General features: G+C 41.2%; 1 protein-coding gene across 2 annotated transcripts in view; it reads left to right on the forward strand.

The window, feature by feature from the left end:
• The window catches only part of LOC110081633 (regulator of G-protein signaling 5), a 30,799-nt gene extending 17,205 nt beyond the window's left edge, over positions 1–13,594 (forward strand). For both annotated transcript variants that reach the window (XM_020798507.3, XM_072998239.2), the window contains exons 3-5: positions 4,775–4,836; positions 6,090–6,256; positions 7,753–13,594. In XM_020798507.3, the coding sequence (XP_020654166.1) occupies positions 4,775–4,836; positions 6,090–6,256; positions 7,753–7,914 (391 nt within the window). In that variant the 3' untranslated portion in view covers positions 7,915–13,594. The remainder of the gene's footprint in view (positions 1–4,774; positions 4,837–6,089; positions 6,257–7,752) is intronic.
• The last annotated feature ends 4,336 nt before the right edge of the window (positions 13,595–17,930 follow it).

Raw genomic sequence — 17,930 nt, forward strand, 5'->3', positions numbered from 1 at the left:
GCTCCGATTTCCACTTACTGTAGTTATGCAACTCATTGATTATAATATAATCTTAGAACTGCAGAACTGGACTCTCTGCACCACAGAGCCCAGCCCCTACCAGGAAGGGAAATCAAACTCCTAATTTCGCAGCCAAATGTCTACACCTCTGTCTGAGCTATCCAGCAGACCTTGGTCCAGTCACATTTCCTCTGGGACGTGGTGGCGCTGTGGGCTAAACCGCAGAAGCCTGTGCTGCAGGGTCAGAAGATCCGGCAGTTGTAAGATCGAATCCACGCAACAGAATGAGCACCCGTTGCTTGTCCCAGCTCCCGCCAACCTAGCGGTTCGAAAGCATGCAAATGCGAGTAGATAAATAGGGACCACCTCGGTGGGAAGGTAAACAGCGTTCCTTGTCTAAATCACACTGGCCATGTGACCACGGAAAGATTGTCTTTGGACAAAACGCTGGCTCTATGGCTTGAAGAGCGGGATGAGCGCCGCCCCCTAGAGTCAGACACGACTGGACAAAAATTGTCAAGGGGAACCTTTACCTTTACCTTATGTTACCTCACAGAGTTGTTGCAAGGTTAAAGTGGCAAGGAGGAGAACCCTATGTTCTGTCTTAAACTTCTTTGAGGAAAAGGGAGATGTAACTCTTACAAACAGGTAAATAAAAATATGAAATATAAAACCCCTAATTGCTTTATGGCTGCAAGAGAGGACTATTTGAAATTCATTTATTATTTATCCTCATTTTTCTTTATGCAGTACTCTCAGAGTGGTTGATGATTACTATATATATATATGCGACAAAACAATAATAATTATGAAAGAAGTCCACAGGTAGTATAATGATCACCACCACCACCACCACCACCACCATCATCCAGGGATGCCAGAGTTGAAAATAAAGAATTTGAAAAACTTAAGTACCGAGACCTGGCAATCAAAATATCTTGCTTGTGGGTGAAACACACTTCAGTGGTCCCTGTGGTCATCAGGGCTTTGGGAACAATTTCAAGAAATTTCATACAGTACTATAAGTAGTTGCAGATCTCAGAAATCACACCATCAGAGCTACAAAAAACATCAATATTAGGATCAGCATACATACTGCATCAATATACGTCTATGTTGGCTTGGGCACGTTGTGAGAATGGCTGATGGTCGGATTCCAAAAGATCTCCTGTATGGAGAATTAGTGCAGGGAAAACGCTCAGGAGGGAGACCACAGCTACGATACAAGGACCTCTGCAAGTGGGACCTGAAGGCCTTAGGAATGGACCTCAACAGATGGGGAACTCTGACATCTGAGCGTTCAGTCTGGAGGCAGGTGTTGCATCACGGCCTCTCCCAATCTGAAGAGACCCTTGTCCAGCAGGCCGAAGCAAAGAGGCTGTCACAAAAGCAGCAAAATCAGGGAGCTGGACAGGGGACAGATTGTATTTGTCTTCAGAGTGGAAGGGATTGTCACTCTCAAATTGGCCTTCTCAGCCACACTAGATGCTGTTCCAAGTCCTCCATCTAGAGCACGATACCATAGTCTCTCGAGACTGAAAGATGCCTAATCTAAGCTTTTTGGTTAAAACTTGTATCTGTTATATAATACCAGTCAATGTTTTTATAATTTTGACTGTGCCTGGTGTTTTTGAATCATCATCATCATCATCCACAGGCCTTGTTGAGCCAGAGGGGCTTGTGCGCTTCAGTGAAGTTGAGAGCTATACTGAAGAGTCTCCCAAGCCAGACAGGTCAGGTCTCAGCTGAGAAGCCTGACCAACTGTGTCCACCAACAATCAATTATGATGAGAGAAAATAAACAGAAATCCATACCGGATTGGTCGTCACCCAGGTCAAAAAGGACTGGGTCAGATGCTATAGCTCTTGGACATCTGGTGACAAATGGGGTTCAGGGCTCATCAGACCCTGTTGAGGAACCAGGACAGGCTGCTGGAAAGCTACTGGAACAATGTAAATGCAAGACTCGGGACTCCCACTGAAAATCAAGAAATTATTAAATGTTATTATAAGGCAAACACAACAGCACACGGTTTTCAAAAAAGAATGATAGAAATTTGGAAAAGGAAACACCCAAGTAGTGACATAACTGAACAACGATTAATGGACCAGAGAAGGTTTATCATCCAGAGTCAAGTGTTTTCAGAACTGAAATTGCAAGAACTAGAAAAAGTGGCGAAAGAAAAGTCAACACAGAACAATTACCATAGTATGGAAGGTTTTTGAATAATAATAATGTCGTCATGTCAGTTCTGACTTATGGTGACTCCTTTCTTCGATTTCTAGGTAGAGTACTCAGAAATGGCCTACCTTTCCCTTCTTCTGAGGGTGCTCTGGGACTGTGCAGCTGGCTCTTCCGGGAATGCACAGCGGGGAACCGGAACTTGCAAGCTCTGGCACAACAGCCAGGTGCTAACCCATTGAGCAATCCAGCCAGCTTATTGAGCTATCCATTCAGTCAAACCCTTCTCCTTGGAAGGGAAGCAGAAAAAAATATATATATTGGCCATTTTCCTTTGGGAGCCATCAATACAGTGCCAAAATTGTATAAAAGGCTTGTTCCATGTTGCTATCAGCCTCAGTTCCAAAGTTTGAGGCATACAGATCAAGTCCTCACTAAATGATAAGAGGTAGTATAGAAGGCAACAACCTCCAAGAGGTTGTATTTTAAATCTTGAGCTGTCACTAATGCAAAGCATGAAAATGGTCCTTCTCTCAACTTACCTACCAACCCCGTGTTTCTTCTTTCTAAGTTTTTCAGGGGAAAAAATAAAGCATCCAGCTATTAATCTGAATGGTGAGTTTTAGCCACGGCTGACCTTCTTCACAATGTCTGGACTCTGCCCAGGAAGAAGTCATGCAAATACTCAACAGTAAAAGTAATAGCAGTACTAAAAACTGTGCTGGATTTATGCACACACTGAGTAAAGTAGAGTTTAGAGTCTCTGATTATAAGAACCCTGTACATCTGACACATGTTTTAAGTCAAACAATGGGGCCTCTCAAATGTGATGTAACTTATGACCCCAAGCCATGTAGTGCTAACTCAAAGGATGCCTCACAGTTTTCTCTCATCAGGGAGTGGTTACAGCTCCTCCTTTTAAATCTGGAATTGGAAGCAGCACTTCTGGGCATGCTTGAGCCCTGGTAAAGTCTCATTTTAGGAAGTCATAAACCTGGTTCTATTACAATTTAGTCCCATTGCAATTTAGTGTTCAGCAGTTCTTAAGGCAGTGTGTGCAGTGACTGGTCCACATAAAGATTTTTTTTAAAAAAATGTTTTAATAGATGTAATGCTTTAAAGTAAGAGGAGAGATGGTGTGCCCAGCAGTCTGCCCAAGAAGAATGAGAGCCTGTCCAGCACAAAACCTATGTGCCATTTCTTAGACCTTTACTCTTGATGGTGGAGTTGTTTGAAAGATCTGGAGAGTACCATATCATTTGTCTCTGCCTGGGACCGCCCTGGTGTATGCAATGGTCGTTGGGGCACAAAAACTCACTGAACTAGGAACTCGTATGTCTCAATTGCCTCCCTTCTCCTTCTGCATTGCCACCCCCCCCCCCAATATACTTCACTTTAACTGTTTTGGTCTTAAATTAATCGCTTAATTTCAAGCCTCTGTGCTCTGTATAAAACCAGATAATTATTATCCCCTTTGCTGTGAGAACCCTCTGGCCTGCCTCACTGGAGACAAAGGGAATCATTCACGGCATCCCTTAGGAGAGCGTGGGAACAGGGAATGGATCTGTGGGAGGAACAAAAGCAGACTCCAAAGCTATGTCCCGGCTGGAGTAGGCTGGGAAGAGTTCAACTTTCAGACTCTGAGAATCAGAAATACAGTACTCAGGGGATATGGATGGAAAGGGATTGTTCCCCACTTTGCTCTACCCTGTGTCTGCTTGATTTCTCAAATGGGCAAGCAGGAGATATTATAAGCATACCTCTTCTTAAGGGGGACATTTGCAAAAACAGGTTGTTAGACTGCTGTTCACATGATCCCTCACTATAGTCTCTCAGACATTTTGGGACTACAACTCCATCTCCCATCAGTCCCAGTTAGTAGCACAGCCAATAGTGAGGGATCATGTGAACAGCAGTCCGACAACATCTGGAGGGCAACCCGTTTTTCATTCCTGCCGTTAGGATTTGGAAAGGTCATTTTTGGACAATGAATCCCAAAATTGCCCAGCCAGCATAGACACTGGCTACTCAGCCTGGGGGGTTCTGAGAGTGGTCATCCAAAGTCACATTTCCTCGTTCTGTGTGGCCCCACACAATGGGGGCTTTCAACGTATGAGAACTGTTTGTGGCAACAAACCCCTATTAGACTCCATACTACTGTACTTTGTAACTCTACTTCGTTAGCCCTTTTAGACATATTTTTAATTGGGTTTTTATTTCACATTTTCTATTCATCTCCACTAATTTCTGAGTCATGAGTGGAGTCTAAGTCACCGGGGGGGAGGAAAACCCCAATCCGAGTTGCCAGCGAGTCCCACAACACGAGTCCCCATACCTGGCTTGACCCATAGACGAACTGCTTCTCCTCACAGAAGTGGCATCGCATTCTGCAATATGGGGACAATAACCTGCCCTAACAAAGCTGTTCTAATACATAGGAATTGGGCTGAATAAAAAGTTATTTCCATGTACCCTTCTTCAAGAGAGCATCAAAATGCTTACAAAAGAGACCACCTTATTAGCCACAGTGTTTTGTTCACTTACTTTAGGAATACTCTTTCTCCATGTGTGTTTTTCCTGTCATTTTTTCAGACCTACTGCAGAGGAGGCTTGGCAGTGGCGCAACTCTCTGGAGAAACTCCTTCAAAATCCTTGTAAGTTTGTTGGGTAGTTCTCACACTATTACTAGGACACACCTGTCCTAGCAATCTTAGAATACTTGCAGTGTGTGCATGGGTTAAACTATTTATTTAAAGTCCTTGAGGCAATGAGTTATTGAATATAGTTTATTGTTGGTGGTGGTATTTTGCACACATTATGATATTGTGCCTCAAACCACAGACATCCAGGTACATAGACAGCAAATGTCTGTAGTAAGGAAATATAGTAGAAAACCCTCTGTATGTTTCAAGCAAGCATAACACATGAATATCATATGAGCAGCGGTTGGATTCCTGCTGCAATTTAACTGGAGCAAATGAAGCTAAGGTCTAGGGCAGACCTGGGCAAAATGTGGCCCTCCAGATGTTGCTGAACTGCAACTCCCACCAATCCTAGCCCACACAGCTAATAGTGAGGAGTGTTGGGATTTGCAGTTCAGCAACATCTGGAGGGCCGCACATTGCCCAAGTCTGGTCTAGGGTGTGGGATACGGTACATTTCTGACGCAGCATGGCAAAAGGACACAAAAAACTCCATCTCACCTTGGATATCTTCATGTGTGAACTGGACCACCCCAGATCGCATTCACAGTGGTGGTTGTGTAGAGTAAAAAGATTGTGTTAATTGGCTGAACTTATAAATTGAGATTTTTGTCTGTCCACAAACAACCCTCCAAAATATGGATAATGAAGCACAGAGATCCATAACAGAGAACTTACAGCATTTGTTGAAGGAAAATGTTGATGATTGCTTTTAATTACTTTACATTAAAAGTAATGTAATTAAAGGCAATGTGGATGCTTCAGCAAGTGCAATATGTAGCAGCTAGACTGTTGGCAGGAATACCTTTCACAACTGGTTTTGAAAGAACTACACAGGGTGCCAATTTGCTTCAATTCCCAGATCAGGGTGTTGATGATAAAAAGCTTGAGGGCTGCATGCTTGAGGAAACGCTTCTCCCTGGGGACACTTGCCCAGCCATTAAGATCTGTGGGGGAAAGGCCTCCTCTGTGTTGCCTGAGGGAGGACAATCCACCATGCAGAAACAAAGGGGAAGGCTTTCTTGGCTATAGCATGCCTTTTATAGAATGCTCAGAGTCCTGACTAGCCCTGGTACGAACCTCATTTTAGTACCAGGTTCAAACACAGTCAGTGGCCAAGACCTTTGGGAATTAAGACTCTCTCTCTCTCCTGGTCAATCTGTTATTCAAAATGCTGAACTTTCTCCCAATATTTCTTTATGCAGATGGGCTTGCCAGCTTCTGGAGCTTCCTCCAGTCTGAATTCAGTGAGGAGAATATTGAATTCTGGATTGCTTGTGAAGACTATAAGAAAATAAAAATGCCTACTAAAATGGCTGAAAAGGCCCAAAAAATCTATGAGGAATTTATCCAGAGTGAGGCTCCTAAAGAGGTCAGTTTCTTGCACTGAAAGGGAGATCACATATTGGCTGTATGTTAGGATCTTTGGAAAATCTCTCTACCACATAAGACAATCCTGGGATAGCTGCTTGTATTTCACAAGGAAACAGGCTATGCATCTCCAAGAAAAGAAGGCAACAAAGAGCAGAGATTTATGTAAAATATCCATGTCCTATTTTATTGAAATAGAGACAAATTTAGAAATAAGTAATATAATTTAAATAGAAGCACAATAAATCTCATCACAGTGTTAGTATCTTTGGAAAATTTCTCTATGACCAGGTAATTTGTGTGCATGATCAGTCTGCTCATCAGGTGGCAAAAGCTGATGGTTCTTTTAGTTCTTTATTTTTAAACTGGAGTTGTACTCGACAAGTAGATGATTATCTTCTATAAAGCAGGCCACTTGACCGCCCCATCTCACAGTCATGGCAAGGCTATATAACCTGGTAGATTGGTCCTCGGGTGAACATTCTTCTTCTTCTTCTTCTTCTTCTTCTTCTTCTTCTTCTTCTTCTTCTTCTTCTTCTTCTTCTTCTTATTCTTATTCTTATTCTTATTCTTATTCTTATTCTTATTATTATTATTATTATTATATTTTTATTTTTATTTTTATTATTTTTATTATTTTTAGTTTTATTTTTAGTTTTTTATTTATTTATTTATTTATTTATTTATTTATTTATTTATTTATTTATTTATTTATTTATTTATTTATTGTATTTATACCCCGCCTATCTAGTCATTTTGACCACTCTAGGCGGCTTAATCAAAATCAGTTTTACTCTAGGTAAAATTATGGTTTTACCCTTTACGCAATAAGGTTCCAAACCTGCATTTAACTGAATGTTCTGGAAATAAATGTGATTGCTGATCTAGAGATGTAATAGAACTTTGAGCCAGTTCTGATTTCCTTAGAATCTGCTCTACACACATACACACACAAAAAGAAATTCCAGCATTAATATATTGAAATATGGATGCTACCACATTTAACCCACAAACAAGACCCATGTACTTGAGAGAAGCCAAAGCTCTGTAGCAGAGACACAGTTTGCATTTGGACAACCCCTTAAGAGATCTGAAGTCCCAGGGCTCCGTCTCAGGCACCAGAAGACCAGACTGGACCAGAGAGGACCAGTAGTCTGACTCAGAAAAGGGCAATTATATAGGTTTTAACAGTTGTAGTCAGAATTCCAGAACTGGATTTCAGACCATGTTTTCACTTAGGTTTTTAAATATCTTGTTTTTTAAATGTGTGGTCTGTATGCTGAATGCATTTTCATTTCAAATGTAATTTTTCTTAGTCTTGATGAATGGAGTTGGCAGGACTCCAAATTTGCTCTGTTGGGAGTCAGGTGTTGGCAATGCTGCAGTAAGTCTGATAGAAACGTGTATGGTTGGGGTCTCCCATGGTACAAGACTGTGAGGGAACATGACTGGAGCAGTTGTTACTGGGATCTTTTTTTTTAACCTCTCTTTTACTAGGTGAACATTGACCATTTTACCAAGTCTGTGACCATGAAGAACCTGGTGGAGCCATCCGTGAGCACTTTTGACTTGGCCCAGAAGAGAATCTTTATGCTAATGGAAAAGGATTCTCTGCCCAGATTTGTGCGTTCCAGCATATATCAGGACTTAGTCAAGTAGCTATGTGGCAGAGCTGTGCAAGGCACTGATGCTCCCACCGTCAAGCAGGGCCATTGCTTACTCCAATTACTACTAACTAATTTGTATTATTTATCTTTGTAGCTGCTTTACATTATGTGTATTACAAGCTTCTAAAATTCAAAGGCTGTGTTGTTAAACATCTTGTTGATACTGTTTTGGTCTCTCTGTTGTTACTTCCAGATGTTTCCATTTTACCCATTGCTGACTCTGCTGTCCCTTCCTTCCCAATCATTTAGAAAGAGGGTCCAGATCTCTCACTTAAATACATTGTCTACCTAAAGGACCCCCCGATTGTTTCTAAATCCTTCTATCCATCTTTCACTTGAGCCTTCCAGTTTTAAGAAAATTGTTGTTTGAACCACGTCTCTTAAGAAAACATTTTGAATTGGGAAACTGTTTCTCTCCCCCCCCCCCCATTATTAGGAAATAAATGCAATACTTGACAGAACAGCCTTCCCCAACCTAGTGCTGCCGTTTATTGGTTAAGATTGCAACTTCATCATCCACAACTAGCAAGTGAGTAGTTGTGTTAGCTGTGGATGATTAGCTTTGTAATCCAACACATTGGAGGTGCCAGGTCAGGGATGGCTGACACAGACTGGGCACAAGTAGTTTTGAATCCCTGCAACTTGTATTCAGTTGCAAGTTAAGTAACAACTGCTTCATAGATTTATAGACTGATAAAGATAAAGAAGGGTCTGTTAAAAATGCAACGTGTCCTATTGAAGAAAGGGTCAATCCTGCATATGCCATCTTAGTCTGTCTATAAGCCATAGGTCAAGACAGCACTGGTCAGTGCAAGAAAGGATAAGGATGTACCTAGAAAACAATATGCCTTCTTGTGTCTTTATAACTAATTCATTCAGCGAGTCCCCATGGTACAATGATGTGGTTTACACCAGCAGTTTAATCAGATGAATATGTTGTTTGAAGGCATTGTTGCCAGATGAGGTTGATATATTTCATGCCACAGGGAACCAGCTAAAAATGGTGAGCACCAGCACGTGCCACATAGAATAGTATTCAAATAACATACTCACCATGTGAAACTAATGCCATAAAATCCACCTTGTACTAGTTAGATATATTCACATGAGAATATCTGGACCTGGCAGTTTACAACAGGTTTGTGTCTCAACAATCTAAATTTCATGTTGATGAGGTTATTCTGACTGTCACTTTAAATTAGGCCATTCAGTGGATCAGAACCAAGTAGTTGACAACAGATTCCTCCTGGAAATAGTAACATTTTCCTCTACTGTCTACAGAATCTGAGCCCAAAAGCTAAATTCATCACACCTGCCAAGTGCAGATGACAGTCCTGCTATTTGCAGGCAGCAAAACCAGGAGTTCATTAAACTACCAAGCCGCCCCAAGTAGACAAGGTCTAGAGGGGCGGGGTATAAATTTAATAAATAAAATAAATAAAAATATTCATCCAGTTAGGTGGGTCCCCAATTGTTCCACCTGGCTCTGCTAGAGAAACAAGACTAACAAGAGCATAAGAAGAGCCCTGCTGGACTAAAGATAATGTGGTTTTTTCAGGCATAGGTGGATCTCTGTGCAGCCTCTTGTGTAGTTCTGGAAGTACTGGAGGAAGGGACAACCAACGCACAGTCTTTTTGAAATAGTCATTACAAAAACATTTGGAGATGGAGATGGAGAGAAAAACAAATCAAAGCATTTCTATCCAAACAGTATGACTTTTTACAGCAACTGATGCCTCTTTTCTGTTTTCATGTCTTTCATTGGATTTAATGGGGTTATGATTTTTTAATGGCCCTGCTTATGCCTTCAGTGTCTACGCACAGCATTACATAACGCAGCTAATGAAAAATGCTTGTGGTGAGGTCTTGGCCTATTAACTTTTTCTGTAGCAGGCTTGTCAGATATTTCTCTCAGAGTGGTGTAGTGGTTAGGATAGTGGACCAGGAGTCAAGCTCAGTTCAAAACCTCCCTTGGCCCTGAAGCACAATGGGCGACCTTAAGAGGTCACTCTCTTGCAGCCCTGCAGAGTTTTTGTGAGGAAAAAGTGGGAAGTGGAGAGTTATGTGTGCCATTGTGAACTCATTAAGGAAAGACAGGATATAAATATAAGAAGTAGATAAGTAAGAACTGGAAATGTACATGTGAATGGAATATATCACCATAATGGAATTTAATGGATAGCGGATGCATCCAAATACAGTACAACTGAAGAAAAGTTAAATTCCAGAAAATACTTGCTCCCAGAGTGAACCGCTCCTTGAAGTGCAAGGCTATGTATGCATACAGTAATCTGAAATGGCACCAGTGAGGATCAGCATGGTAGGGCACTACTAATTAGTTTTGGTCATCTGATCAAGGTTATACATCCCATCTGACAACTCCTAAATGGCTAGTGGATTGCTGCTATAATCTTCTTTTTGGGAGGGGTGTGTGTGAAACAAACCTGTTTTCTTGAACAATTTATTTGCCAGAATTCAAAGAATTAGGCATAGTTTTAAATTTAAGATGAACAGAAAATATAAAATGCAGATACCTCTACCAGGATACATTTTTTGTTGTTACACTTTTTAAAAGCCATACTTGGTTGGGTCTAATTTTTTGCTTTAAAATATATGCTCAGGTGTTCTGCAGACCTCACAGGGCGTGCTCATGGGGTCAACTGTACTCAGTTTCAAGATGAAATTTGGAATGGTTTCCCACAGAATTTAGATGGATCCCTCAAATCTTAGAATCAGCCTTTCCCAAAGAAAATTCCAGATGAATATGTTGTACTTATTTTTACCACGAAGTAGCTTTTGCTCTCATTACATGTCTCTAGCTGACACATGCCTATATCACATAATTAGATTGCCATTTTGAGCTTCCTTGATAAATTTTAGCTGATAAATTCTGATAGCATTATCACGATGTTGTCATTCCATTTGTATGGACATGGGAATTTAAACATGGATGGCAACATGGTCTCATTCAGTCTAGGGCACATGTGGGAAAATGTCTAGTGGAATTGTGCATGAATCTAATGACAATTATAGGTATATGAGAGCAGAAAGTCACATAAATACTATAATGTACAAAGATCTAACTCCTATTGCTACTGCCAACGATACCAGAGTCATTACAGTATATCAGTGGTTGAATTATGAGTCAATACTTATCTAAATTCAAGTTGATTTAATTGGTTTGCTCTATCTAGACTGTACTACCAATAGGATTCTGGCCAATGGGTGTCTGAGCAGTCCTAATCCATTTGTAACACTGAACACACACACAAGGTTGACCATTTATAATCTCATCTAAGTTTTGGACTTTTTTTGTAGGAGTCTCTAGACTTTACAATGTCCTACTTAAGTGATTCATTTCACAAATGTAGATTTGACCTATTCACCTAAAGTGCTTGTAGGAGGACTGGATGCTGAACTCGTCAGCTTGATCATCAGCTCCAGTTTTCCTATATTATTCAGTAAACAACTTCTGACCACCCACATCATGAACATAAATAGTTTGTCTTGCCTTTAAAATAATACAGCCAGTCTGAAAGACAGTTTCAAGCAGTAACGTCTTTAAGAAGTTAATCATCCCCTTTCCCCTGAGGAAATATTTAACAAGTGATTAATTTTGGAGTCTGGTTTTGGCCAAAATTTTATCTTCAGCCCTCATCCTTTCTCTCTCTGATGTTGTGGGCACACATGAAGGGAAGGATAAGTAGAACAGGGCGACCTATGCCCAGAGACTATTTTTACCAACACAGTCTCACTAGAGATGTTGATAAGTGGTTAGGTCATCAAAAGTTCTCCCCAGAGACAAATTTTCCACAGCCTAAGCAGCAGTCAAGCCAGTAAGTGAGGTATGAGGGAGCTGTCATGACGGCTGCTTAAGTGGTGCCTTCTCTGATACAAAGAGCTTGTTGACGTGCTTAATCCACCGGCCCACTCTCTTGGCTTCAGGAAGCAGATGGTGACATAAAATGAAATAAACAGAGACTCGGCCAACTTGTTAGAACTCTTAAGATACAACTTCTTGATATTTTTCCACACTTGACAAAAATCCAGTGTATGGCTGAAGGAGCAGGCTTGTCCTTTCCAGAAAACATCTAAGGCACCTTTGCCATGTGAGAATAAGGATTTCTCTTCATGGAGCATCTCACGCATGCAGATACAAGTTCCCAGGCTGGAAGGCAAGCTCATAAACTGATGAAACCACTGGTCCTAAAAATTATGTGTTTTTGAAACTCTATCCTGATTGTTTCTCTAGACATCTAAATATCTGAAATGTAAAAAGAGAGGATTGTGTTTGTTTAATTAGGCTCACATCTGGTTCACCCTGTAATCATATTGAAATTTCAGTAGGTAATCAGTTTCTTTGTAGTATCTAGGTTTTATTTCATCCAGCCTAAGGGTTGGCAAAAAGAGGACCACAGGCCACATACAGTCCTGGTGCTTAAGTCCTAGTCATATACCACTTGCAGTTACAGTCCAGCTGCCTGGGATCCTGTGCCACTTACGGTTCTTGTCAGTCCTGGTTTTCTTTTTTGGGGGTGGGGTTGTGGGGTGGGGGGAGCCTGGTCTGGCCTGAAATAACTGGTGGAGCCTGCAAAACTACACCCTGTACAACCAGGGCTTTTTTTCTGTGTCCCCCCCCCCCCTTCCAGTGATGGGATGTGCCTTCTTTCAAAGGTTCAGGTGTGAATGTAAGGAGCCCGCTGCCTTCTGGAAGTCATCAGCCCAGCAATCCCCCAATCATGTATGAGATTTGTCACTATCTTTCCCTTAATATTTATCCATCAGCTTGATCCGGTTAGTCAAAATATGGGGAATCAATTTTACTCAGTATATCAGGGCATTGTAGAGAACAGGATGTGTCTGAAAATTTGTAAGGCAAAGAGTGAATCTGACTTACTGCAGTTAGATGGTAGAACAGCTGGAACTCTGATATTTTATACATGGATCTTGCACTTGCTTGGCTTAAGGGCCTACTTTAATGTGAGTTATGTTGGCACATAAATCAGATGGTGGAGAGAAACGGGGGGAAATGTGTGCCTTTTCTTTTCTTTTTTCTTTTTACAGCCTGCTACAGAGATTGTGGGGTTGTGGTAGCTTTATCTTTAATTAAACTATACATTTATGCTATTTTCATTATTGAATAATATGTATCATTGGTAATATATTTATATTTGTTATAGTTATCCATTATTATCCACGTAGTCATATGCAATCCTTATAAGCAGAGATGACACAGAACCTGTGCAAATTGTATGCTTCTGAGGTCAGTATCATGTTCACTGTGAGCAGAGCTTAAAGCTCTGACTGTAGATCACGGTCTTTGGCTTGCCGCTATGTTGTTTTCAATGGGCTTTTCACCTGCACAAGGAGATACTGGATACCTCCTTGCATAAGCTGCAGAACAGCCCTCCTACATGCAGAATGCGGTTATAGGATACTGGCCTGAGACTTCATTTCATTTATTGGGGCACGAACAGGAAACTTCAGGTAGATCTTCCTATGTAAGAGATTGCTTTGAGTAATTAAGGAAATATGTGCTAGAATGCAGCAATTTGTGTTTTGAATTATACATAGACAGAATGTACAAGCTATGTGGATGAAAGATTACAAGTTGGAAGTATTTACTCAATGTTTTATGTAGCATGAAATAAAGTGTTTCATTGTTCCTTGCAGTGTTTGTTCTTTTGTGCAATATTTTTAGGCAATTTCCTTTAGAAAATGTAGCATCTGCAATACAGACATGAGTATCTATGGTTACCAAGTAATCTGGTGTGTCTTTTCGCAAGACTCATGGCATTGCTTCCTTCAAAGCTTCGAATTTCGACATTCTTCTTGACAAAGGAATTATACATATATACTCATGCTCCTAATCACTGTTATTGCAGTAACTTTTCCAATTTCTCTTCATCAGGCTATGCTCTAGAGACCAGTGGTTCCCAACCTTGGGTAATCCAGGTGTTCTTGGACTGCAATTCCCAGAAGCCCTCAACACTAGATGTGCAGCTTGGGGTTGCTGGGTGCTGCAGTCCAAGAACACCTGGATTACCCAAGGCTGGGAACCACTGCTCTTCTTGGGATAAATTGGTGGGCAATGTCTTTCCGGCATAGATGTTGAGTGTAACACCCAGCACATTTATGCTGGTGTAACATTATATTATGCAAGTGTGAACAGGATACCAGATATTGTGAAATATCCGTAAAACACAAGGGATAGTTTAATAACCATGCAATCTGGCACATGGAAAAGATTTCAGCAACAAATAAATAAAATCTAGAAAAATATCCCTTTTAAATTAATGAAGGAAAGCATTACTGTGTCTCCTTCAAGCTTCAAGTCTCCTTCTGAACAATGTACAGTCAACCCTTGACTTGCAAACTTAATCCGTTCCGGAAGGAAGTTTGTAAGTCAAAAAGTTTGTAAGTCAAATCAGCATTTCCCATAGGAATGCATTGAAAACCAATTAATCTGTTCCGGCTGTTTTTGGTTCTTAGGTCGAGCCACAGTTTGTAAGTCAAAGCATTTGTTCCCATAGGAACTAATGCAAAGCCGGTTAATCCGTTCCTACCACTAGGGGCAGGATTTTTTTTTCTTTTTTTCCTTTTAACCCAAGATGACTTAGGTTAAAAAAAGGGAAAGAAAAGAAGAGGGAGGGAAGGAGGGAACAGACACCTTTTCAACAGTACACCTTGAAAAGCACCTTTTCAACCAAGACAAGCCGAGACAAGCACCTTTTGGGGAAAAAGGGGGCAGAAAAGGAGGGAGGGAACACCTTTTAAACAAAGCACCTTTCAGACAATAGAACACCTTGAAAAGCACCTTTTGAAACAAGACAAGCCGAGACAAGCACCTTTTGGGGAAAAAGGGGGCAGCAAAGGCAGGAGGGAGGAACAATGAGAAAAAGATAAAAGAAAGAAAGAAGGTCATCAGTGGGGCACACAGAACCCTCAGACAAAGGTGTGTGCTTTTAAGCACAAAACGATAGAAGACACACACACACAGAGAAACATAACCATCCACAGCAAGGCATAGCAATCCAGCAACCATTCCTCCAGCACAAAAATGCCTGCCTTCCTGAACAAACAGCACATCCACTTAAAGAATATTTTAACCACAGGCACAGACATTTTAAAACACTGCAAGACCCTCCCCAGCTTGCCCTACCCCCCCAAGCTGCAAAAAACTCTATACAGTACATACAGTAAAGTAAAAACATACAGTATACTCACCAAGAACAGGCAGTCACTCTGCTTAAAAAAAGAATGTCAAAAAGCAAAAATCCAAAAACCCAAAAATAGCCAAAAAATTAAAATACAGTCCAGGCAATACCAGGCAGTACCAGGCAGTCTGAAGACTTCTCCATAGCCACTCTCAAAAATCTGGGAAGAGCGAGGAAGCAGACAGGCATCCTCTTCACTGGCCAACGGTTGACTGAAAATTCAAATTTTGTGCTTTCCCCACCTTCCACGCAGGTTTTTTTCTGGTTCATAACTCGAAGCAAAGTTCGCAAGTCAAGTCACTATTTTTCTATGAGAGCAGTTTTTAACTCAGGCCATTCGTAAGGGCTGTCCTTTAGAAAAGAAGAGATGAGGTCTCCTTAACCCATCTGCCAGGATGTACTGCAATACTGCTGTATTGGTCTAGACATATTTTCTTTAAAGGAATGGGGAAGAGAAGGAAGAGTCAGAACCAAAAGGCCCACTGGTACTCTGCTTTCAAAAGGCCCACAAAATCCTGGAACCAGCTCTGCCAGATTTAATTTTTGCTGCGACGTATACAGCCCACCATAAACACAAACACCTGTTCTTGGTTTCCACCTCATTGGCCAAAATCGTATTGCGCAACTATGTGCATGCAATTCAAGGTAGTACACACAGTAGTTGTGCTAGAGCCGAGGTGGATGCTCTATCCCTGAAACACTTCCACCAGAACATTGCACAATCAGTTGTGCTAGGGACATGCAAGGGCCATGCAACCAACTGGACAGTTCCAAAGTGCATAATGCCTGGAGTATTTATGCTAGCTTCTCACAGAGTTCTGAATTTTGGTTAAAAAACTCTAACTACAACAGAAGAGCAGGGACTTATATAGCAGAATTAGCTTCAAGTCTCCCCACAGTAGAGCAGACCACAGTAGAGCAGACCATCCCTTTGTTCCAATCAATTGGCACTTACAGTCTTAATAATTCACTCTGAGACATTGGTAAAAGAAAGAAAAGGTTTAATTTATTCACAGTTAAACAGATCAGAAAGAGCATTGTACAAAAATGACTGCTTACAACAGCAAGCCCCAACAGACCCACAGACCCTTATTTCCAGCAGACTCCTGCATTGTTTGACTGTGCTAACTGCCAGCAGACTAAAAAAGAGAGAGGAAAAGACACTTAAGCAGAGAGGTGTGGCTCTCTTTGAAATTAGAAGCAGGGAAGGAACAATTGTTTACTGCTGGACTGATTGTCAGTCAACCCGGTCCAGAAAATTCCATCCCAGCCAAACCCACCAGAGGCAGCATACTGACAAAGCCTTTTCTGAGAGACCACTTCCAGGACTTGTGTAGCATGATGGGCCTTCAAGAGGATGACTGCATGCAAGATTGAGAAGCATGCTGTCTGTCAGTTGTGCGACTGGGAGGAACTTTTCTGGGCTGAGGTAGTTGTTCTTCTATCCAGCACAAATTGATAGTTCCTTCTAGCTTCTGAAATTAAAAGGGAGCCTTGCCTCTCTGCTGGGTGTTCTATCCCTCTCTTTCATTGTTTGGTGGCAGTTGTTTGTTTGCTGCTGATGTGTTTAGTTGTTTATAAGTATATCTGCAGTAAAGAAAGCAGCATGCACAAGTCTAATTTCAAGCAATTGTAAGTAAATACAGTGGTGCCTCGCATAGCGAGCGCCCCGTTTAACAACGAATCCGCATAGCGATGCGGATTTTGCGATCGCAGAAGCGATCGCATTGCGATGTTTTAGGTGGCCGAAAATCGCATTGCGATGATCGGTAAGTGTTTCACTTACCGATCTTCGCCTTGCAATGTTTCAGAAACAGCTGATCGGTGGTTCCAAAATGGCCGCCGGATCAACAAAATGGCAGCCCTATGGAGGATTCCCGCTTAGTGGTGAGTTTATCCCCCATAGGAACGCATTAAACGGAGTTTAATGTGTTCCTATGGGGTTTTTATTTCCGTATAGCGACGTTTCCGGATAGTGACAATATATCCGGAACGGATTATCGTCGCTATCCGGGGCACCACTGTACATATTTTTAAAAATTCTACAAATGTCTCAGAGTGAATGAGACTTTAAATGACAGTTAATGAGAAGAAAGATGAAGATTCTGGGAAGTTGAAGCTATTCTCCTTTGTAGATCCCTGTACTTCTACTATTTAGCAAAAAGAGAACTTTACCAGAAATCCAAAACTCTGCAACACTATTTCCTTTCTAATTCTAGGACAACTGTGGTCTGGGTTACATTGTGATGTGGGGATAATATCCTGATCAACAACAGATGTGTTTGTAAGAACTTGCACCAGCTTGTACACTTTAAATTAACTGAGAACTTTTGCATAAGGCTGCACCTTGGAGGGGTGAAACAAAAACAATATGTTGTTTTCTAGGCCCTAAACTATCCTGACATAAATGCTTAAAGGCAGCTTTTGAGCCAAAGAAAACTTTTCCTAGCCATCTACGTTCAGATAAAAATAAAACCAGTCATTCAGCACATAGCATATGCGCTCAGACATGCCTGCTGCTTTCCAGAACAAACAGGTTATAAAGTAAACTCAATTGTTAATAAGATTACAATTTATGAGTCCTTGCTGTTTGGACTCAAGTTCTAAAAATCCCTTGGGGGAAAAAACAGGTAATCTAATTAAAGAAGAGTGAATACAATCTGCACCATCCTTCTCCTATTCAAACCCTTGGAGGTCAAAGAACAGATTAATATTACTGTAGGTAGTTACATCGATTTTTGCCCTCTAGCTGTGTATACTAGCCCTTATCAGCTTATTCTGGTGTAGAAAA

The sequence above is a fragment of the Pogona vitticeps genome, chromosome 4 (assembly GCF_051106095.1).
Source record: "Pogona vitticeps strain Pit_001003342236 chromosome 4, PviZW2.1, whole genome shotgun sequence".
Classification (NCBI taxonomy): domain Eukaryota; kingdom Metazoa; phylum Chordata; class Lepidosauria; order Squamata; family Agamidae; genus Pogona; species Pogona vitticeps.